Raw genomic sequence first — 23764 nt, 5'->3', positions numbered from 1 at the left:
CCAGATTTCAACAGGGAGTGAGATGTTACCTGGACCTGAGCCTAGGAGGGCAGTGAAATACAAAACAGAAATTGTCTTTTCTCTTTTATTACAATTAGAAAAAAAAAAGTTACAAAGGTATCAGACTGGCCAGTGCCACAAAAGTTATGTCTGTTAATACAGAAGAAAACCTCATATTTATATACATTGTAAGTCAGTCAGGTCAGACATTTTACACTGTTAATATATTCTTTATTCGTACAATTTGTCAATCTTTTTTTTTTTTTAGAAAAATACCTTCAGGTTTGAGAAACAAAATACTGAAACATTAATATATGAACATCGACTGATAATAATCCGAAGTTGCTACAACATTTGTTAATGTAGCTTTTTCTGCGTTTCCTTCACCGGTCCTACAGGAGGCCTAGGGGACGTCGTTAGGCACAGAAATCAGTATGTTAAGGCCACAGCAGCCATGTGCATGAGCCTCCAGAAATGCCGACATAAACGTGCAACCTTGGCCGGGAAGGGAAGGGGAACAGAAGAATTCCAAATTCTCCCAACACTTCAGAGATTCCGAAGTTCCATATGCTTTATCAGCCGGAGAGCAAACCGACTCCTTTGAAAAGGCAGTTTTCAAATTCTTGTACACTTGTAAATCACAGGGATATTTATTTTAATTTTGAAACAGAAACAGTAAAAGTACAGTAGCTACTCTTTTGAAAATTAGGTAAAGTGCATGTGTTAAAAGCAGCTTGCCTTGCACCTGCTCCAACTCTGTGGGGGTAGGATTCAGGGAAACAGTCCCACCCTGGAAGAGGGGGCACCGTTTAGGTAGAGAGAGAAAAAGCAATTTCCTGGCGGGCCTAAGTATTGTCTCTTGCCAGAAGTCCAGACAGAGACAAACGACCACACCAAAGGGTACGCAGAACAAGTTTCCTAAAATAAATTAAACAGAGCAACTATTTTACAAACATTTTTAGCAACCACAAATTAAACCAATAGCTGAAATGCCCCCCCTCAAGGGAGAGAGACATGCTGGAAGAATGTTCCCAACGGCTGTGGGGACAGAGAAACGCTATTATGCCTGACAGTCCTAGCACTGACAGCAGTACCAGGGTTAGAAAAGTCAAGAAGTAATGAAACCCTTTAATTTCTCAGAGCAGGACGCTTTTCAGCACTGGCCATTAGCTGAGAGAGGATCGTAGCCACAACGCGAGTTAGAGGGAGGGTGAGCCAAGGGGGGTAAAGAATCAGAAATAAGAGATAAGGATGGAATTGGAGAGTCGGAGAGACCGGAGCACCAATATGGATTTGGCGATGTTGCTACATCCAATCACATAATTAAAACATTCAGCCCTTAGAGAACACAGTTCACACACAACCCCTTTGAGAGGCGAGCTGTCCATGAAAGCAAACACAGCCCTTACATACGGTGGTAGTTCCCCGCACCATGCTGACCAAGCCAAAATGATTGTATGGCGATTGCAAAGTTAGCTGTTGTGCTTATTCTCACAGGCACACTTGAAAATTCGTATTTTCTTGATGCCCGATAATGTAATACTTCAGTAAATGGGACGCATCAGTCCTGACTTGTTGGCAAGGGGGGGGGGGGGGGGGGGCTGCCCACTAAGGATGGCAGTTGGCTTGGCGAGGTAGTGACGCTGTACCGAGAGAACGCAGGCACTTACGAGGACAAGGGGGGGGGGGGGAAGCACATTTTGGCACAAGGAACTTCAAATAATGCTTTAACTCTGTAATAATAATCCTGTAACTTAATATTTTTTCACACCATTTTTGGTTTGGTTGTTGTAATGAAATGTTGCCAGTTCCAGACTGGGGGAAGGGGTGGGGGAGGGTGAAGTTTCCAAAAAAAAACAAAAAAAAAACAAGAAGCGGGAAAGTTCTTGTGACTGTCCTTTTCAACTCCTCTTGGAATGAAAAAAAAAGGAGACCTGCTCAAGTTCTTAAAAAAACATTACATTTATAGAAAGTAAAGGTACCCGTCTTGAGCATGACAGCATAAGATTTGTTACGTCTTAGAATAAAATCTTCAAAAATATGGCAAAAAAAAAAAAAACCCCATTAACAACTCTGGTGCACTTCCTATAACTCACCACTGGGTGGCACTATTGTATAGCAAATGCACGCTTCAGAGCTTAAAAGTAATATCTGCTCCTTAATTTAAGAGGGGGTTGAGGGGCCAGGAGTGTTCAGGTTTGTTGGACTTCAAGGGAGCAGAGAGCAGCTGCCACAGTGTGACATAAGGCACTATCCTTCCATGCCCTCCATGAGCCCTGTGGCGGATACAGTAACACTTTCCTTGGGGATGAAAGAGGGGAAACAGAATACTAGATGCCCCCCCTGGATGAAGAGAGAGGAGGAGGAGCCCTAGAATCTCCTCTCCCATGGCTGTCACAGAACAGGTTCACTTTAGCCTGCTGATCACCCTGCAGACACTCAAGAAGGGATGGGCGAGAGCTGGTGATCAGTCAGGACGCACTTTGTCAGGCGGAGAGGGAGACGGTTGTCAAACCATGATTCTAGCTGTAGAGTCCACTCTTGGTTTTACCCCCACAGTGTCTGTGTGTAATTGTAATTTGGCGCCTCTGTTTCCCACCAGAAAAGCAGGATGACAGTGGCTTGGGGGGGTGGAAGTAAAACGTATCTACTTAGTCTGAAAACGTGACACCTGTTGGGAAACGCTAGATGAAGGCCGTGTCTCTGCCAGTGGTGAAACCGGGTGAAAAGCTGCAAGAGTCAAGCATAGGAGATGGCAGGGCAAAAAACTGTGTGAGCCGATGCCCATCCCAGAGGGGTTAGAAATCCAGTGCTACAGTCCTGGAGGGAGGTGGGAACCTGGTTGCATCCCTACTTCAACAGCCTGACATTCTCTTCTCTCTGCAACGGCTGGTTCAGTTCGTTGCATCAGTCCACATCGTCGCATATGTCCCGCACCACGACATTGAAGGGATGAGGCTGATCGGCGTAGACATGATGAGATGCTCCCTCAATAGCCTAAGGAAATAATGGAAACAGAAAAAAAAAATAAGCCACGCCTCATCCACTAGGAGTGGCCTAGTGGTTAGGGTGGTGGACTTTGGTCCTGGGGAACTGAGGAACTGAGTTTGATTCCCACTTCAGGCACAGGCAGCTCCTTGTGACTCTGAGCAAGTCACTTAACCCTCCATTGCCCCATGTAAGCCGCATTGAGCCTGCCATGAGTGGGAAAGCGCAGGGTACAAATGTAACAAAAATAAAATAGATACTATTGGAGATTCTACATGGAATGTTGCTACTATTGGAGATTCTACGTGGAATGTTGCTACTATTGGAGATTCAACATGGAATGTTGCTACTATTGGAGATTCTACGTGGAATGTTGCTACTATTGGAGATTCTACGTGGAATGTTGCTACTATTGGAGATTCAACATGGAATGTTGCTACTATTGAGATTCTGTTGCTACTATTGGAGATTCTACATGGAATGTTGCTATTCCACTAGCAACATTCCATGTAGAAGGCTGCGCAGGCTTCTGTTTCTGTGAGTCTGACGTCCTGCACATACGTGCAGGACGTCAGACTCGCAGAAGCCTGCGCGGCCACATTGGTGATCTGCAAGGGCCGACTTCTACATGGAATGTTGCTAGTGGAATAGCAACATTCCATTTAGAATCTCAAATAGTAGCAACAGTGGAGGAGTGGCCTAGTGGTTAGGGTGGTGGACTTTGGTCCTGGGGAACTGAGGAACTGAGTTGGATTCCCACTTCAGGCACAGGCAGCTCCTTGTGACTCTGGGCAAGTCACTTAACCCTCCATTGCCCCACGTAAGCCGCACTGAGCCTGCCGTGAGTGGGAAAGCGCAAGGTACAAAAGTAACAATAAATAAATAAATAAAAATCCCATTCGTCCCCTGCTTCTCATCATCACTCCTTCATTACTTCTGTCTCTCCCTTTTCTCTTTCCTCCCTGTCGAGCCCAGCATCCTGTCGTCAGGGCCGGTCTTAGCAAGTGCGGGGCCCTGTGCAGACCAATTTGGTGGGGCCCCATCCTAGCCCCGAACCCACCCTAGCTCCACCCCATTGATAAGATTATTCCATTTTTAGAAAAAATTTTTTCTTTATTAAATTTCAAATAAAGACAAATGAAGCTAAACTTGTACAAAAAAAACTGATTGAAATAATAAGCACAATGCTATCATCATGAAACCTCCCCTCCCTAGAAATTATTCAAGTCCACTGCAATTAGTAGTTCCAATTCTCATAACAAAGGAGAAAATAAGGAAAAATATTAAGAAACTAGTAAAAAAGGCCCGTTTCTGACTCAAATGAAACGGGCGCTAGCAAGGTTTTCCTCGGAGTGTTAATGTTTGGGAGAGTGTATGTGAGAGTGACTGTTTGAGAGTCAGAGTGAAAGTGTGAGTGTGTGAGAGAGAGAGTGAGTCTGGGTGTGAGTGTGTTTGTGAGAGAGTGTGTGTGTGAGAATGAGAGTGTGTGCAAGTGTGTATGTGAGACACAGTGTGAGAGAGTGTGTGCGTGTGTGGGCGAGAGAGAGAGTGTGTGTGAGACACAGATTCTCTGCGAGAGTGAGTGTATGAGACCAAGCGAGTGTGTGAGTGACTGTGTGGCACATAGAGAGTGAATGTGATACAGTGTGAGACAGAGTGTGTGAGAGTGAGAGTCAGAAAGACATTGTATATGAGAGAGAGTGTGAGCCGTGCCCTCCCAATCCATGGCCATCTGTCCCCTGCCCCCTCCATTCATCCTTTTCCAGCAATTCCCCTCTCTCCCTGAGCCCTGCCCTCCCAATCCATGGCCTCCCTGCCTCCTTCCCTGCCAACCCCTTCGTTGTTCTGCCGTTGCTTCGCCCTCGAGGGCGGGGCCCGGAGCGATTTTGGTGGCTTCACCACCACGAACCTTCGAACCTTTTTGAAGGAAGTCAGGGCTTGGCTTCACTGACGTCACTGTCTTCAGAACGTTGAGGGTGAGTTTTATATATATATATAAAAGATCCAGCACGGTCCTACAGTGTACAAGGTATGCCAGGAATGCTTTATCTGCCTATGGCTGGAGAGAGGTTGAGTGACTCGATGCGGTCCCGGGTCGGAGGCACGAGGCAGAGTTGAGGCACGCTGAGCGGGGCCCCCTTAGGCGCGGGGCCCTATGCGGCCGCCTTGGTCGCCTCTGCCTAAGACCGGCCCTGCCTGTCGTAGACAGGATGCTGGGCTCGATGGACCCTTGGTCTTTTCCCCAGTGTGGCATTACTTATGTACTCTGTCCCTCTTTTTTTGAGTTCTTCATTTTTATTATTAAATAGGAACCCACTCCTGTTTATACAAGGGATTGGTAGTACTCTGGTATTGTTCCCTGTTAGGAGGTTTGAGGTTCCATTTGTTAAAGATTTAAATTGTATATGGGGTGAAAGCATTTGTTTTCCACCAATTTAAAGGGACACCTCCAAACTATCTTCATATATACAGTGGTGGAAATAAGTATTTGATCCCTTGCTGATTTTGTAAGTTTGCCCACTGACAAAGACATGAGCAGCCCATAATTGAAGGGTAGGTTATTGGTAACAGTGAGAGATAGCACATCACAAATTAAATCCGGAAAATCACATTGTGGAAAGTATATGAATTTATTTGCATTCTGCAGAGGGAAATAAGTATTTGATCCCCCACCAACCAGTAAGAGATCTGGCCCCTACAGACCAGGTAGATGCTCCAAATCAACTCGTTACCTGCATGACAGACAGCTGTCGGCAATGGTCACCTGTATGAAAGACACCTGTCCACAGACTCAGTGAATCAGTCAGACTCTAACCTCTACAAAATGGCCAAGAGCAAGGAGCTGTCTAAGGATGTCAGGGACAAGATCATACACCTGCACAAGGCTGGAATGGGCTACAAAACCATCAGTAAGACGCTGGGCGAGAAGGAGACAACTGTTGGTGCCATAGTAAGAAAATGGAAGAAGTACAAAATGACTGTCAATCGACAAAGATCTGGGGCTCCACGCAAAATCTCACCTCGTGGGGTATCCTTGATCATGAGGAAGGTTAGAAATCAGCCTACAACTACAAGGGGGGAACTTGTCAATGATCTCAAGGCAGCTGGGACCACTGTCACCACGAAAACCATTGGTAACACATTACGACATAACGGATTGCAATCCTGCAGTGCCCGGAAGGTCCCCCTGCTCCGGAAGGCACATGTGACGGCCCGTCTGAAGTTTGCCAGTGAACACCTGGATGATGCCGAGAGTGATTGGGAGAAGGTGCTGTGGTCAGATGAGACAAAAATTGAGCTCTTTGGCATGAACTCAACTCGCCGTGTTTGGAGGAAGAGAAATGCTGCCTATGACCCAAAGAACACCGTCCCCACTGTCAAGCATGGAGGTGGAAATGTTATGTTTTGGGGGTGTTTTCTCTGCTAAGGGCACATGACTACTTCACCGCATCAATGGGAGAATGGATGGGGCCATGTACCGTACAATTCTGAGTGACAACTTCCTTCCCTCCGCCAGGGCCTTAAAAATGGGTCGTGGCTGGGTCTTCCAGCACGACAATGACCCAAAACATACAGCCAAGGCAACAAAGGAGTGGCTCAGGAAGAAGCACATTAGGGTCATGGAGTGGCCTAGCCAGTCACCAGACCTTAATCCCATTGAAAACTTATGGAGGGAGCTGAAGCTGCGAGTTGCCAAGCGACAGCCCAGAACTCTTAATGATTTAGAGATGATCTGCAAAGAGGAGTGGACCAAAATTCCTCCTGACATGTGTGCAAACCTCATCATCAACTACAGAAGACGTCTGACTGCTGTGCTTGCCAACAAGGGTTTTGCCACCAAGTATTAGGTCTTGTTTGCCAGAGGGATTAAATACTTATTTCCCTCTGCAGAATGCAAATAAATTCATATACTTTCCACAATGTGATTTTCCGGATTTAATTTGTGATGTGCTATCTCTCACTGTTACCAATAACCTACCCTTCAATTATGGGCTGCTCATGTCTTTGTCAGTGGGCAAACTTACAAAATCAGCAAGGGATCAAATACTTATTTCCACCACTGTATTTATCAAACTCCTTTTGTTAAGTTGGTATTATTATTGGTTACATTTGTACCCCGCACTTTCCCACTCATAGCAGGCTCAATGCGGCTTACATAGTAGTAGAATTATGCAGAGAAAAACAGGCTAAGCTTAGCAGAGCAATGGGGATGTGTGGATAGGTAATATTATAAGGGAGAGGGGTTGGAGGAGGGAAGAGGCGTGGTCCGAGTCATTGCCGTCGTCACAGGAACAGGTGATGAATAGGTGGGTTCTTAGGGTTAGGTCGTGGCATTGGGATAAGCTTCCTCGAATTTTCCCTAGAAACCTTACCACAGTTTTGACGTAGGAGCCCGGCCGCTCTCTCTTCGCTTTCTCCCCTGTGCTGAGGTCGATCCAGCTTTCAGCTCCGTACACAAAGGTGATGGGGAGGTCCCTGGGGATCAGGTGGATTCGGGACATCATCGGTCTCTTGGCCCAACCAAACCTCTCCATCATGGTTTTAAACGCACTCTCACCGCTGCCAGGAAGAGAAAAACAGGAACAGTGATGATGCCAAGGGTGCTGGAAGGGGGTTCAGAACTTCAGCCTCCCTATCCTCAAGCATTATAGCTGTCGGTTCTTTCAGGTACTGAAGCCCTTGTGAATCATCTTGTACAGCTCCGTGTACACAGATGGCCTCATTACATTGAACATTATTGTTAATAGAGACGGCCGCACCATCATTCGTTCCCTTACCTGGGTGTCTGTGCATTGCAGTGGTAAATGTATTCTGAAATCGTATCGTCCTCAAACAAGTCCGCAAACTTCCTTTTGAAGTCGGGTCGGAACCGCTGTACAAGTCCTGGACCTGTGAGACACGGAGGGGTCAAATCAGCGCCGGCACGAAACAGGGAAGGGAAAGGGAGATGGCAGCACAGAGGGGAGGGCCCCTAAAACTAAAAGAGAGGTTAAGAGAGAGAGAGGATTAACAATTCTAAAAAGGGAAAAACCCATCTTCCGCCCACTTACCCCAGGGTCCCGCTACTCTCAATACTGCCAGTGGGTTGGAACGTCCAAAGATGGCGACTACAGCTTTCACCCAGGTGGGGGGCCTCCGGATGTCATTGGGATCTGTGGGCATCTGGGGAAAGCCCCAGGGATCCACCAGAATGAGATGCTTCACCCTGTAGAAAAAGAAGTGAAGGCAACGGTCAAACAGGAGATCTGAGAGAACATGAGCTCATGCATTTCATCTGTTCTTATCGTTTATCATTTATTTTACTGTACATAAATCAGTACGGTCCACATAGCAAATATTATAATAAAAACTGACATAAATTTATTTTAAATGATTTATTAACCACTTCCAAAATAGATCAAAGCTGTATGTAAAAGATATTTGCTTTTTCCAGTTTCACAGAATTATGATTCAGCAGCCTCAGTGCAAATCCAATTCAGTAAAGTTACATCAGTGCAAATAAAAAGGTCTTCGATTTATTTCTAAACAGCAGCTAATGACTCTCAGACAGAAGCTTCGGAAATAACTCTGGAATTCGTTGCCAGAGAATGTAGTAAAAGCAGTTAGCTTAGCGGGGTTTAAAAAAAGTGTGGATGGCATCCTAAAGGAAAAGTTCATAGACCATTATTAAAATGGGGAAAATCCACTGCTTATTTCTTGGATAAGCAGCATAAAATGTATTGAACTTTTTTGGGATCTTGCCAGGCACTTGTGACCTGGATTGGCCACTGTTGGAAACAGGATGCTGGGCTTGATGAACCTTAGGTCTATCCCGGTATGGCAATACTTATCTACTTAAGTTATTCCACAGGTGAGACAAAATGGACAGATCACCTCCACCAGGGGGCACAGACTATTTAGTAGTCAAGGTAAGAGAGATGATCCTCGTGGGCCCCCGCTGAGAATTGCCTAGGTCCCTGTGAGTTTATCACCTAGTCTTAACCACCAAAAGAAAGGATTAAACCCATGTCAGGACAGCTCAGACAGATTGTAACTATAGGCCAGTAAGAACATAATTCAATTTATCTTGCTTTTAAAATTAGGATAACAGTTTGGGCTGAGGAAGAGGGAGTGAGAAATTATGAAAATCCTTCTTGTTAATTTTGTCCATACAGTAACAGTAATTACTCCAGCGTTTGCTGCTTACCTGTCGGGGTATTTAATGGAATAGGAAGTTGCCAGGAAGCCGCCCATACTGTGCCCAAGGAGAATCATATTCTGAATGCCCATTTCTTCCCTCCAGCTCTCGATAGAGTTCACAAACTCCTCTTCGGCCCCCTCTGGGTCGTGAGGGAAGGTGGGTCGGGAGCTGCGGCCGAAGCCCAGGAGGTCCATGGCGTGCAGGGTGCGCCAGCTGCTCAGATAGTCTACGTTCTGGATCCAGAGGCCCAGCCCCCCTCCGAAGCCATGCAGCATCACCAGCGGGGTGCGGTCCTTGTACTCGGGGCTCACCGTTAGCGTCCATATCTTATTCTGGTTCAGGAGGGACACGTAGCGGGTGGAAAACTTGTTCTTAATGCCTAGACGGAGACAGTTTATGACTATTAGCGCACCTGAATCCTGCTTCACAACACCTCCCCCCCCCCCCCCCCAATGTTCCAGTGCTGAGATTTCCTCCTCCAGGCATAGTTCTGTCAAAGTACCTCACTCCTGCCCTGCAGTACCCACTGCTAATCCATTTACCACTCACCAAGACACGCAGACAAGTCTGAAAATACACCCTACTCCTGCCTCACAACTCACCCTGCTACTTAATCCAAAACACACATATACATACATGCACACACAGTTCATCCAATGCACCTCATTCCTGCCCTGCAGCACCCACTGTGGTTAGGGTGTTGGACTTTGGTCCTGAGGAACTGAGTTTGATTCCTACTTCAGGCACAGGCAGCTCCTTGTGACTCTGGGCAAGTCACTTAACCCTCCATTGCCCCATGTAAGCCGCATTGAGCCTGCCATGAGTGGGAAAGCGCGGGGTACAAAAATGTAACAAAAATAAAATAGATACTATTGGAGATTCTACATGGAATGTTGCTACTGTTGGAGATTCTACATGGAATGTTGCTATTCCACTACCAACATTCCACGTAGAAGGCTGCGCAGGCTTCTGTTTCTGTGAGTCTGACGTCCTGCACACTCACAGAAGCAGAAGCCTGCGCGGCCACATTGGTGATCTGCAAGGGCCGACTTCTACATGGAATGTTGCTAGTGGAATAGCAACATTCCATGTAGAACCTCAAGTGGAGGAGTGGCCTAGTGGTTAGGGTGGTGGCCTTTGGTCCTGGGGAACTGAGGAACTGAGTTGGATTCCCACTTCAGGCACAGGCAGCTCCTTGTGACTCTGGGCAAGTCACTTAACCCTCCATTGCCCCATGTAAGCCGCATTGAGCCTGCCATGAGTGGGAAAGCGCAGGGTACAAATGTAACAAAAAAAAAAAATAATATACCCCGCTCCTGCAAACACATACATACACACAATTCATCCAATGCACCTCATTCCTGCTTAGCAGTGCTTCCCATACTCTCTGCTCTCACTTGCAAAAGAAGGGAGAGGGGACTGCCACTCACACTGAAGGATTCTGGTTTCCACCGCTTTGAGCTGAGACATGGATGTGGGACACCACGAGGGGATCCAGCCAGTTAACCAGTTCTGCTGCCTGTACAAGGAATTAAAAGAGAGAAAAATGACCAGAATGAGAGGAGGTTAAGAGGACCCAACCCCCGACTGTCAGCTGAGTTTCCACTGCACAAGGAAACAAAGAAGCAAGGAAATCCTCTGCTAGGGATCAGACCAGCACTCACTCCGATGTCAGGTTCAGTGGGGCTCTCTGAGAGTAATGGAGTCTCATAGCGTAGGGTTATCAGATGATTGATACTAGGGACCCAGAAAGTACATAAGAATGTAAGAATAGCCATGCTGGGTCAGACTAATAGTCATAAGTACATAAGTACTGCCAGACTAGGACAGACCAAAGGTCCATCAAGCCCAGAATCCTGTTTCCAACAGTGGCCAATCCAGGTCACAAGTACCTGGCAAGATCCCAGAACAGTAAAACAGATTTTATGCTGCTTATCCTAGAAATAAGCAGTGGATTTTCCCCAAGTCCATCTTAATAATGGCTTATGGACTTTTCTTATAGGAAGGTATCCAAACTTTTTTTTTATACCTTGCTAAGCTAACTGAATTACAGAGTTTAATTACACATTGAGTGTAACAGTTCAGAATTAAAGTTAGATGTGCAACTGCCACTTCTATAACTTGCCTGCACAACTTTACATGCTACCCCCTGGATTCTATACATAGCACCCATAGGAACGTAAGAATAGCCATACTGGATCAGAAAAATGGTCCATCTACCCCAGTATCCTGCTTTCAACATTGGTCAATCCAGGATGCAAGTACCTGGCAGAAACCCAAATAGCATTCCAGAACCCCAAAGAGTAACAACATTCCATGCTAACAATCCCTGGGCAAGCAGTGGCTTCCCCCATGTCCAGTCCAATAATATATGGACTTTTCATCCAAACCTTTTTTTTAAACCCAGATATGCTAACCGCCATTACCACATCCTCCAGCAACGAGTTCCAGAGCGTAACTATTCTTTGCATGCAAAAAATATTTCCTCCTATTTGTTTTAAAAGTATTTCCACGCAATTCCAATGAGAGTCTTTTGGTCTTTGTACACCACTCATGGTTTTATAGACCCCCAACCATATCTCCCCCCACCCCCACCACAGCCGTTTCTTTTCCAAGCTGAAGAACCCTAACCTCTTTAGCCTTTCCTCATACGGGAGGAGTTCCATCCCCTTTATCATTGTGGTCGCTCCTCTTTGAACCTTTTCTAATTCCACTATATCTCTTTTGAGATACGGCGACCAGAGCTGAACGCAATGCTAGAGGTGAGGTCGCTCCACCGAGCGATACAGAGGCGTTATAATATTCTCGGCCTTATTTTCCATCTCTTTCCTAATAATTCCTAGCATCCTGTTTGCTTATATGGCTGCCGCAGTACACTGGACGGAAGATTTCAAATTGCGTAGCCAAATTTGGGCGCCTGCATTTCGAGTAATGAGCCAATAACTAGCAGTAATTGGATGCTAACGACCACTTACTGGCATTGAGCCTGCAAATAGGTGGGAAAATGTGGGATACAAATGTAACAAATAAAATAAATTTATATATATATATATCTAATATAATAATTTGCTATGTGAATGTTCTAAAGTGTCTACCTGGGATCGTAACCACCTGCTGACGTCACTGGCCAGCAGTAGAACCCTGCTTGCCTGACGTCAGCAGGGAGTTACGATCCCAGTGAGAGACGCGCGTTGAAGAACAGCGGGAGCGGGCAGAGACGTCCCTACGTGCACGTCGCCCCCCCTTCCAAAATTGCCAACCCTCCTTCTCCCCCCTCTTACCGGGGTCCCGGCAGCAGCAGTGAAGAGCCTCGGAGTCTGCTGCCTTCCCTTCTCTTCGCTCTCAGCTCTGACTCTGGTCCCGCCCTTGCGGAAACAGGAAATGAGGGCGGGATCAGAGACAGAGCTGAGAGCGAACAGAAGGGAAGGCAGCAGACTCGCGAGGCTCTTCACTGCTGCCGCTGGGACCCCGGTAAGAGGGGGGAGGGGAGGGTAGCAGAGGGGGGTTGGCGATTTTGGAGGGGGGGCGGCGTGCACGTAGGGGGATGGGTGGGGCCAGTGTCAGGGAGGGGAGGGCTGCGGGTGGAGGCATCGCAAGGACGTGTCTGTGAGACAGAGAGGAGGGGGGACTGGAACTCGGGGGAGGGACAGAGAGAGGGAGGTGGAGAGGGAGGGAGGGCCTGGAAATCGGAAGGGAAGAAAGGGGGCCGTGGGACTTGCAGGGGACAGAGGGAAAGAGCGAGAGGGATAACCTTGCTAGCGCCCGTTTCATTTCATACTGAAACGGGCCTTTTTTACTAGTAAATAAATAATTGGCTGCAATCAGGATTTGTGCACACGACTTGCTAAATGTTACTCTATAAGGACTCACATGCAAGTCTTTAGTGCACTACTGAAAAGGGGGTGGGGTCAGGGGGTGTTCACTAAAGATGCACATAGTATTATAGAATTCGGGGGCTCCGTGCCTAACTTATGTGCCAGGATTTCCAGCAGGTTTCACTTGGTGTAAATCCTGGCACCCAAAGTTGGGTACCAATCCCGGTGCTACATACCATTCTCTACATAGCGCGCAATTGACGCACCACTTACAGAGTAGCACTCTGCAAGGATTTTGTTTTTTGCGCACCCCAATTTACATAAGTACATAAGTATTGCCATACTGGGAAAGATCAAAGGTCCACCGAGCCCAGCATCCTGTTTCCAACAGTGGCCAATCCAGGTCACAAATACCCGGCAAGATCACAAAAAAAGTACAAAACATTTTATACTGCTTATCCCAGAAATAGTGGATTTCCCCCAAGTCCATTTAATAACGGTCTATGGACTTTTCCGTTAGGAAGCCGTCCAAACCTTTTTAAAACTCCGCTAAGCTAACCGCCTTTACCACATTTTCTGGCAACAAATTCCAGAGTTTAATTACACGTTGAGTGAAGAAACATTTTCTCCGATTCGTTTCAAATTTACTACATTGTAGCTTCATCGCATGCCCCCTAGTCCTAGTATTTTGGAAAGCGTAAACGGACACTTCACATCTACCGGTTCAACTCCATTCATTATTTTATAGACCTCTATCATATCTCCCCTCAGCCGTCTTTTCTCCAAGCTGAAGAGCCCTAGCCGCTTTAGCCTTTCCTCATAGGGAAGTCGTCCCATCCCCTTTATCATTTTCATCGCCCTTCTCTGCACCTTTTCTAATTCCACTGTATCTTTTTTGAGATGCGGCGACCAGAATTGAACACAATATTAGAGGTGCGGTCGCACCATGGAGCGATACAAAGGCATTATAACATCCTCATTTTTGTTTTCCATTCCTTTCCTAATCATACCTAACATTCTATTTGCTTGCTTAGCCGCAGCAGCACACTGAGCAGAAGGTTTCAACGTATCGCCAACGACGACACCTAGATCCCTTTCTTGGTCCGTGACGCCTAACGTGGAACCTTGCGTGCGTCATATACCGAGTCTAGCTTCCTATGTGTAAAAAAAAAAAAAAAAACCCATGAAAGTTTATAGAATTAGCGTGACTTAAGGGCCGTTATGTTTACCAACCCTGTGATTCTGTAAAGGTTGCCAGCAATTAGCATTTAGGTGCGTAAGCACCCAGGTGTCATTACAGACTAAACTCTTAATGCATTGAATTGGACCATTTAAGTGGAGACGCCCGATTATAGAAATGATCTCTCTCTAGACACACACAAACACAGAGTGCCAGTAATTGGGTCCCTAGGGATTTTGTAACATTAGCTGAGTTTCTGCAGGTTGTTAAATCCCAATCCAAGGGCCCAGAATTGTAGATGGCGTGGAATATACATGTTTTAAATAAATAAACAAAAGAGCAAACTTTGATCTCCTCCGTGCCTTGGTTTTCCCTTCCTCCTCCATCCAGCACTAATCATGATCACAAACCAAATCTGTGTGGATCAGCCGGCCAAAGATGCTGCTCCGTTTGTGGCAATAAAAAAAAACTGCAAAGTCAGTATTACAAGCAGAAATATTCTGACACTGCCGCCCTGAATCCATGAATCATTGCTTTTTGGTTCTAAAGTTTACATTCAACACAGCCACTCAGGTGCAACTTTGGACCAAAGCCAGGCTCCTTCCTGCCTCCGATCTTCATCTCTGTCCTCTCCCGGGACCTGTCAGACGGCAACATGTGGGGGGGGGGGGGGGGGGGGGGGGGCGGATTTAAACTTACCAAGCATAATACGTGAAACACTAGTACTATACAAGACCCCAGATAACCTCCTCCCTTTTAAGAAAGAAAACAGGGCATCAAGAAAACAATCAAGGAAAGGAATTTATAATAAATTCGGGGGGGGGGGGGGGGTTCTGTTGATGTTCGGTAACCCAGGGAACTAGGGTGGGGGGTGGGGGGCAAAGACTCACTGCTCCGCCAGGTCCTCGGCCATTGCTGCCTCCAGCCGTCCCGCCTCTGCCTCGCTGATCCCGGGCATTACCTAACCCGGTTCTCGAACCCTGGGATCAGGCCAGCGCTGGGAGGGGGAAACGGGGCGGGGAAAAGAAGCGAAGGGGCAGGACAGAACGCGGAGCACAATGGGGATGGGCGGGGTCAGAACGCGGAACACAATGGGAACAAACGAGGTCAGAACCAGGGCTACAATGGGCGCAGGACGGGTTCAGACGATCGCCGATTCGGAGGCGTGGCCGGGGTCAGCTGACTGACGAGCCTGGACAGAGCGGAGGGGAGGCGGGGTTCGAACGCTGATTGAGGAGCTGTTACATCACCCCCATGACGACAGAGGGGCGGAGACAGGGGTTGTCCTTCAAACTGTAGTTGCTACTGTGGCTCAGGCGCTGTGGGCGTGGTTTACTTAGTGGGCAGAGCAGGGGGGGTCAGGTTGGTATTATGAAATCAGGATATTTTTAAAACTATTACTGACGTCATTGACCTACTTTGTGACCTTGGTGACACACGATTTGTAGCAGGGCCCGGGGTCCAACTTTCTATCCCCCTCCACTGTCACCTAGTGTAGCAAGGCTGGCAACGGGAGAGTCAGTCACCCAACGCATAATTAAACTCTGGAATTCTTTGCCGGAGAAGGCGGTTAGCTTAGCAGAGTTTAAAAAGGGGTTAGACTGTTTCCTAAAGGACAAGTCCATAAACCACTACTAAATGGACTTGGGAAAATCCACAATTCCAGGAATAACATGTATAGAATGTTTGTACGTTTGGGAAGCTTCTGGATTGGCCGCTGTCGGGGACAGGATGCTGGGCTCGATGGACCCTCGGTCTTTTCCCAGTGTGGCATTACTTATGTACTTATGTCCTCTACTTGGCTCACTTTTATTACATAGAGCAGTGATTTAACCTATTGTGATGTCATAGTGGCTCATTCCACCAATAAGAGCCAACCTCATTAGTGATGTCACAATGGCTTGATTGTACAGAATGTTTGTACTGCCAGGTGCCCTTGGCCTGGATTGGCCGCTGTCCTGGACAGGATGCTGGGCTCGATGGACCCTTGGTCTCTTCCCAGTGTGGCATTACTTATGAAATGTCTCCGCTTTTTCCTTGCTCTCAGTCAGTTATTTTTGGACCTTCTGTAAAATGGGGGCTGAAAAGTTGCTGCCTCTCAAAGTTCTGCCCTGTTGCAAATTAGGGGATTCTCAGTGTTAGCCGCATAGTTGCAATAACAGAAGCGATCTGACACTACGGACTGTTGCATTATTTGCAGAATATATCACCTCTTAATTGTTCTGTCTGTCCTATTTAGATTGTAAGCTCTTCGAGCAGGGACCGTCTTTACGTGTATGGTGTACAGCGCTGCGTAAGTGTGAAGTAGTAGTAGTAGTTCTCGTGCTCACTTGTGTGACGCTGCTGTTAGAAAGAATGCACAGCCAAGTTCCAGGGTTGCCATGGAGAAGGGACACACGCTACACCCGCCTAACCCATTTGTCAGGTCCCCCAGTCCCAATTGGTTCTCCCAGAAACCACGTGACACCGAGACGCTACGCTAACCTGCCTCGACTTGTTGCATCGCAAAGGCTTGTGGGAATAGTCGTTCTCCGTGCGACAGCAAAAGCTTTATTGGTTAGAAAAGTGAAACAAAGCCAGCAACCGAATTATTGTCGGGTCCCCCCCCCCCAACTCTGTGACCAGTGACGTCCTACGGCTCTCAGAATTATTTGCCGACGTAATAACGCGCCTCCGTTCATTCACTTCCGCCTTTGCTGGGCGCAGTGACGTCAGTTCCGCTTGTACTGCAGCCACGTCGCCTCTCTGCGCGCTCTTCCGCCCCTCAGTCTCAGGGCGCCTGCGCTCTTTGCGCGTCACTTCCGCCTTCAGCTGTTCCGCACTGACTCCACCTGGGCAGTTCGCTCTAGGCTACGCTCGCGTCCCGATATTGCGCCATGTCGACGTCGGTGGTGTCGGTGGTGTCGCGCTTCCTGGAGGAATACCTGAGCTCCACGCCGCAGCGGCTGAAGGTGCTGGACGCCTACCTGCTCTACATCCTGTTGAGCGGCGTCATGCAGTTCGTGTACTGCCTGCTGGTGGGCACCTTCCCCTTCAACTCCTTCCTGTCGGGCTTCACCTCCTGCGTGGGCTCCTTCGTCCTGGCCGGTGAGGAGGCGTGGCCCAGAGAATGGAGTAAAAGCGGTTAGCGCAGCAGGGTTTAAAAAAAAAAAAAAAAAAAAAAAGGAGTTGGATGGCTTTCCTCAAGGAAAAGGCCGTAGACCGTTATTAAAATGGACTTAATCCACTGCTTATTTCTAGGATAAACAACAAAATAGTAAAGATAACAAAAGTCGGATCACTCAATGTTGTGTATTCAGGGGAAGCTTCAAATGACCGGCTGGACTGCCAGTTTCAGGCGACCCCCTACCATCCGCATAAATTTTTTTTTTCTTTTTTCTCGTTAATGTGCTCAAAATTATCTCAAAAACTAGTGCGATTGAGTGACCGCCATCAAATCAGTGGAAGTCATAGGAGCCAACTTCTCAAAATTATTGGGGGTGTTCTAAGAGCCCAATGGAAATAACCCCTCCCTGGACACATACAAGGAATTTTCTCAATATTGGGGGTGCTCAAGCACCCGCAGAGTCGGCTCCAATGGTGGAAGTCTTCTTGAATATCAATATACATTGTCCTGTTTCACATTTATACAAGGAACTTTCAGAACACTTATCTGCGTATATGTGCCTTGAGCGATCCCAGGAGCTCTTACTATCCCGACAGGTCCTGTTTCGCTCTGGGGCTTTGTCAAGGGACAGTCGGTCTCGTCTCCTTGGAATGACAAAGCCCCACAGCGAAACAGGACCTGTCGGGATAGTAAGAGCTCCTGGGAGCGCTCAAGGCACATATGTGCAGATAAGTGTTCTGAAAGTTCCTTGTATAAATGACAAACAAGACAATGTATATTGATATTCAAGAAGACTTCCACCATTGGAGCCGACTCTGCGGGTGCTTGAGCACCCCCAATATTGAGAAAATTCCTTGTATGTGTCCAGGGAGGGGTTATTTCCATTGGGCTTAGCACCCCCAATAATTTTGAGAAGTTGGATCCTATGACTTCCATTGATTTGATGGCGGTCACTCAATCGCACTAGTTTTTGAGATAATTTTGAGCACATTAACAAGAAAAAAGAAAAAAATGTATGTGGTTGGTAGGGGGTCGTCTATGATTAGAATAGTCGCATGAAACTGGCAGTCCAGCTGGTCATTTGAAGCGACAGTATGAGACTTCCCCCGAATACACTCATTGAGTGATCCGACTTTTGTATCTGTACTATTTTCTTTTTTGAGTTGTTTATTCACGCAAAGCAGAGGGCCACACAGAAGTTTTACAGTATTTCTAGGATAAGCAGCTTAAGACGTATTGTACTTTTTTTTTTTTTTGGATTTTGCCAGGTATTTGTGACCTGGATCGGCCACTGTTGGAAACAGGATTCTGGACTTGATGGACCTTTGGTCTGTCCCAGTATGGCAGTACTTAAATACCTACGTATATCTCCTCTCCCCTAACATTGTAGGCTATTGTAGTAACTACTGCACTGCAGCAAGTCACCCCCGCTCCCCATTTCACATTAGTACATATTTATCCATCCCCACAGTGAATCACAATAGTAATAAATTGGGGCATCTTCACGCATTCCGTACTGCGTATTTTGATAACTACACCAGTGCAGCTTCACCCATCTCCCTACACAGTATATCGCAATAGTAACAACACTGATTCAGTTTCACCTTCTTCACTATATATTGCAATGGGAAGCACACTGCTGTAGCTTCCCCTATCCCCCCCCCCCCCCCCCCCACTGTATATCACAATATATATTGCGCTGGTGAAGCTTCACCCATCTCCCCACAGTATATCACAGTAGTAACTGCATTGGTGTAGCTTCATCCATCCTCCCACTGTATATCACAATAGTAACCACGCTTGTGCAGCTTCACCTATTCCCCCCCACTGTATATTGCAATAGTAACTACACCGGTACAGCTTCAGCCGTCCCCTGCTGCATGTCACAATAGGGACTACACTGGTGCATGACAGTCACTAATCCATTGCACTTTTATTTACTCCCATTGTATAGCATGTTAGTCACTAACAGGCAGCTTCACCATTTCCCCCACTGCATGTGAGAAGTCACTGTGCTAGTGCAGCACTATCCATCTCGCACTGTATATTGCGATGACACTATTCCAGAGCACCCCTCCTATCGTGGTATTCACTACTCTAGTGCTGGCTGGTGAGTGTGTCTCCCATAACTATCAAGTGTTAATATAAGAGGATCATCTGTGGTGTGAAATCAGAAAACTCAGGAGCCAAGCGCTTACTTTTTTCTGTGCTTGCACATGACGGTGAGCAACTTGTGATCTCCAGGCCAAGACTTCCTCCTGTGAGATTAACAGGCTGGAGTTGCCAGTGATGGTAGAGAAGTGTCGCAGAGAAAGTGGAGTGGTGGTGGGGTATGAGTTGGGAACAAAAAAAAAAAGAAACGTCCCTACATTCCATCTTCACTGCATAACCTTGAGTCCAGCCTGCTTTCCTCTCTCGATGTGCTTGTAACACTGTCATTCTCTTCCCCTTTGCTTCCCAGTGTGCCTGAGGATTCAAATAAACCCACAGAACAAGAGCGACTTTCAGAGCATCTCTCCTGAGAGGGCCTTTGCCGACTTCCTCTTCGCCAGCATCATCCTTCATCTTGTCGTCGTCAACTTCGTTGGTTGAGTAACAGGGAAAAGGCAAAGCTGCAAGAGACACAGGTAGGGGAACGGGGAAAGATGAGAGAGGGGTGTACAATGGAAAAGAGCTGCAAAAATAAATTACCTGCTTCTAGGTCTTATATTTGTACGTCTAGCCTGTTCCCAGTTTTTGCCTTCTGATTAGCAATGCCACAGTAGCCTTTTGATACCTGATTTCACCCTTGCTTCTTCTGTTGCTGTGGATCTTTTATGCTTGTTCTGGGCATTTGTTAAGTCTCACAATAGAAATTGTGAAGGCACATAAAGGTTAGAAAACATGTGTCTGTGGAGTGGCATTTTAGAAAGGATGTCTTCTGTTCCAACACCAGCAACCTCTCTGTGCCACAAGGTCAACAGTCCAGGGAGGGGAGGGAACCCGGAGTCCTGGATATGCCCTAGCTGGTAGATGAGGGACCCAGGGTCACTGAGTATCATCAGAAATTACCCACGACAGGGCTACCAGCACACCCCTGGCTCCACTGTTCTCCAGAACAGACTGGGACAGGAGCTAATAATCAGTCACTAAGAAGAGCTGCACGATCTCTCCACCATCCGCTAAGAGACAGAGAAAATACTGAACATGCCAGGCTGCACGATACCCTTAAGGGGGGGCGGATTACTTGGGACTATTTTCTCTGTCTCCTTCCGCTGGTGGATGGACATAACCCATTGGGTCTGGACTGGTCTGGTGTGATTAAAGGAAAGAAAATTATCAGGTAAGAACATAGTTTTTCCATGTGGCGTGGCATTTTAGAAAGGATGTCTTATGTTCTGCTAATATTTTAGAACAGGGTCTGCTAATGTAGATCTCCTAAAATCCCCGGAGAAATGGCTCATAAATGTTTATATCCAGGCCCAAACGTGCATTTCTGCTCGACCTGTCCTCACACAGCCTGGTGAAATTTGGGGGCAGTGGTTGACATCAAACACTTGGGGGATTGAGTGGGTGACTTCCCCTAATCCCTGTCCCGGATTGTTGCTTAATAGGAGCATGTGTTGAAACTAGATGAGTGTTTCCCCAAGTCCGGTCCTGGAGTACCCCTTGCCAGTCAGGTTTTCAGGATATCCACAATGAATATGCATGAACCTGATTAGCATACACTGCCTCCATTATATGCAAATCTCTTTCATGCATGTTCGTTGTGGATATCCTGAAAACCTGTTTGGCAAGGGGTACTCCAGGACCGGACTTGGGGGAAATGCTGACGTAGATGTCCACTATCGCTCTTTTAGGACATAAGTGTTCTGCACTTGTCTCGCTCAGACCTCACCCCCTTGCTAATTTGCACATGCTTCGGTTTTAGATATGTATATCCTGGCTTTCTTAAGTGGGAAGTTAAACTTTTATCTTGTATAAACATCTGAAAGTGCCAGTTTATACTACTACTACTACTTATCATTTCTAAAGCGCTGTACACTTGAACATGAAGAGACAGTCCCTGCTCGACAGAGCTTACAATCTAATTAGGACAGACAAACAGGACAAATAAGGGATAAGGACAAAGGGTAGCAAAATTCTGGAATCCCAAAGAGTAGCAACATTCCGGAATCCCAAAGATTATCAAGATTCTGGAACTCCAAAGTAAAGAATCCGGAACCCCAAAAAGTAGCAAGATTCCGAGCAGAATCCCAAAGAGTAGCAACATTCCGGAATCCCAAGGACTACTACTGCTACTACTTATCATTTCTAAAGCGCTGTACACTTGAACATGAAGAGACAGTCCCTGCTCGACAGAGCTTACAATCTACTTAGGACAGACAAACATGACAAACAAGGGATAAGGACAAAGGGTAGCAAGATTCCGGAATCCCAAAGAGTAGCAACATTCCGGAATCCCAAAGATTATCAAGATTCTGGAACTCCAAAGTAAAGAATCCGGAACCCCAAAAAGTAGCAAGATTCTGAGCAGAATCCCAAAGAGTAGCAACATTCCGGAATCCCAAAGATTATCAAGATTCTGGAACTCCAAAGTAAAGAATCCGGAACCCCAAAAAGTAGCAAGATTCCGAGCAGAATCCCAAAGAGTAGCAACATTCCGGAATCCCAAAGATTATCAAGATTCTGGAACTCCAAAGTAAAGAATCCGGAACCCCAAAAAGTAGCAAGATTCCGAGCAGAATCCCAAAGAGTAGCAACATTCCGGAATCCCAAAGATTATCAAGATTCTGGAACTCCAAAGTAAAGAATCTGGAACCCCAAAAAGTAGCAAGATTCCGTGCAGAATCCCAAAGACTACTACTGCTACTACTGATCATTTCTATAGTGCTACTAGACGTACGCAGCGCTATACACTTGAACATGAAGACACAGTCCCTGCTCGACAGAGCTTACAGTCTAATTAGGACAGACAAACAGGACAAATAAGGGATAAGGACAAAGAGTAGCAAGATTCCAGAACCTCAAAAAGTAGCAAGACTCCATGCAGAATCCCAAAGACTGCTACTACTGATCATTTCTATAGTGCTACTAGACGTACGCAGCGCTGTACACTTGAACATGAAGAGACAGTCCCTGCTTGACAGAGCTTACAGTCTAATTAGGCCAGACAAACAGGACAAACGAGATAAGGGAATATTAAAGTTTATGCATCTTATTGTACAATTTTAAGCACATTTGTATCAGTATCTACAAAGGAAATCGGGGGTGGGGGAGAGAATTATCTAATAATATTTTAGTGTGTTCTTTCACAGTTCTGGTTTCTCTTTTCTTTTTTTTTGTTGTTCTAGCCGGTTTCCAGTTTAATGACTTCTCTAATGGAAATGTTGCAGGCCGTGATCTCAGACTACGCGCAAATCTTTTGAAACAACTGCCGGCACTGTTCAACTGTCTGACACTGTTGACTGCCAACACGTTTTTTTTTCTAAATAAAATATCATTTTTATGCTGCTGGAGTCTCCCTCTTGTTTTCCGTTCTGATTTACTTAAGAGTCCTTCTAGAAGTGGTCACAGTATCGGAAGGGTCACAGATAATGTCACATGCATAGGCCTGCCTGCAGCTGCTTGCGATGGAAGTGAGGACTAGGACATCTGTGTACAGACCTGGAAAATGCTGCAATCTGGAGCACTCCAGCACCCAGGAACCGTGATCTCTGTAGATGCCTGCAATCTTACTATAATAAAACGCAACCTCAACGTTCTGAGGACACTGACGTCACTGAAGTCAGTCAGTCTCCCAGAACGGTTCGTGGATTCATGGTGGTGAAGCCACCCCACTGACCCGTGCCCCGCCCTCGCGTCAAACGTCATGACGTCGAGGGCAGGAAAAAAAACTCAACTAAACAAACGTGTTTCCCTACTCCTCCCCCTGCCAACCCACCCGCGGAAAGGCAACAAACCTCAAAAAATACAAGCCCCGCCCACAGATACGTACACCCCTCCCCCCCCAAAGCTGCAGCTGAAAACAAGGACCTCCAACACCCCCCTCCCCCCCCCCCGGAACAACCCCCTCCTGAGACACCCACCTTCACGTTGCTTTGCCGGCGGGGGACCCGAAACCCCGCCAGCACAAGCCCTGTCTGCTCACTACGGCGACATCTTCGGCGTTCCTAGCCTGTGGAGGCAGGGCTTCTGTGCGTCGGACGTCCTGCACGTGCATGACGTCAGACGCACAGAACTCCGCCCTGCACAGCTACCAACGCCAAAGATGACGCTGTAGTCAGCACACAGGACTTGTGGTGGCGGGGTTCCGGGTCCCCCGCCGCCAAACCAACGCGAAGGTGGGTGCGATGGGCACGGTGGGTCGGATGGCTGCGGCCGGCTGCATCGCCGTGGGTGGGTGGGATGGCGCCGGGAGGGGGGGCATCGCACCTCACAGGCAACAGCAAAATGAGGAAAACCTTGCTAGCACCCGTTTCATTTGTGTCAGAAACGGGCCTTTTTTACTAGTT

General features: G+C 47.0%; 2 protein-coding genes across 3 annotated transcripts; one reads left to right on the top strand and one right to left on the bottom strand.

Annotated features, from left to right (window-relative positions):
• Nucleotides 1–240: 240 nt before the first annotated feature.
• LOC115458075 ((Lyso)-N-acylphosphatidylethanolamine lipase-like) lies at nucleotides 241–15319 on the bottom strand. The gene is made up of 7 exons (XM_030187887.1): nucleotides 15055–15319; nucleotides 10600–10688; nucleotides 9176–9548; nucleotides 8040–8194; nucleotides 7767–7878; nucleotides 7362–7548; nucleotides 241–2997 (listed from the first exon to the last, which is right to left on the bottom strand). The coding sequence occupies exons 1-7, from the start codon at nucleotides 15120–15122 to the stop codon at nucleotides 2908–2910; spliced, it is 1074 nt and encodes a 357-aa protein (XP_030043747.1). The 5' UTR covers nucleotides 15123–15319; the 3' UTR covers nucleotides 241–2907.
• Nucleotides 15320–16963: 1644 nt separating this feature from the next.
• Nucleotides 16964–22763, top strand: LOC115457789 (dolichyl-diphosphooligosaccharide--protein glycosyltransferase subunit DAD1). Of its 2 annotated transcripts, none has more exons than XM_030187387.1 (3): nucleotides 16964–17251; nucleotides 19732–19897; nucleotides 22604–22763. In XM_030187387.1, exons 1-2 carry the CDS (start codon nucleotides 17041–17043, stop codon nucleotides 19860–19862), a joined length of 342 nt encoding a protein of 113 aa, XP_030043247.1. In that variant the 5' UTR covers nucleotides 16964–17040; the 3' UTR covers nucleotides 19863–19897; nucleotides 22604–22763. The 2 variants fall into 2 exon arrangements, with proteins under 2 accessions (XP_030043247.1, XP_030043248.1); XM_030187388.1 differs by having other exon boundaries at nucleotides 19732–19901; nucleotides 22602–22763.
• The last annotated feature ends 1001 nt before the right edge of the window (nucleotides 22764–23764 follow it).

Source organism: Microcaecilia unicolor, chromosome 14, assembly GCF_901765095.1.
Source record: "Microcaecilia unicolor chromosome 14, aMicUni1.1, whole genome shotgun sequence".
Lineage (NCBI taxonomy): Eukaryota > Metazoa > Chordata > Amphibia > Gymnophiona > Siphonopidae > Microcaecilia > Microcaecilia unicolor.
This window is presented reverse-complemented; position numbering and strand designations above follow the sequence as displayed.

Coding starts and splice junctions, on each gene's coding strand:
- LOC115458075 (XM_030187887.1), bottom strand. CDS start 15,122: ATGCCCGGGATCAGCGAGGCAGAGGCGGGACGGCTGGAGGCAGCAATG. Junction 10,689..15,054: donor GCCGAGGACCTGGCGGAGCA/GTGAGTCTTTGC, acceptor TTCCTTGTACAG/GCAGCAGAACTGGTTAACTG. Junction 7,549..7,766: donor TGCAATGCACAGACACCCAG/GTAAGGGAACGA, acceptor TCTTCCTGGCAG/CGGTGAGAGTGCGTTTAAAA.
- LOC115457789 (XM_030187387.1), top strand. CDS start 17,041: ATGTCGACGTCGGTGGTGTCGGTGGTGTCGCGCTTCCTGGAGGAATAC. Junction 17,252..19,731: donor GGGCTCCTTCGTCCTGGCCG/GTGAGGAGGCGT, acceptor TTTGCTTCCCAG/TGTGCCTGAGGATTCAAATA.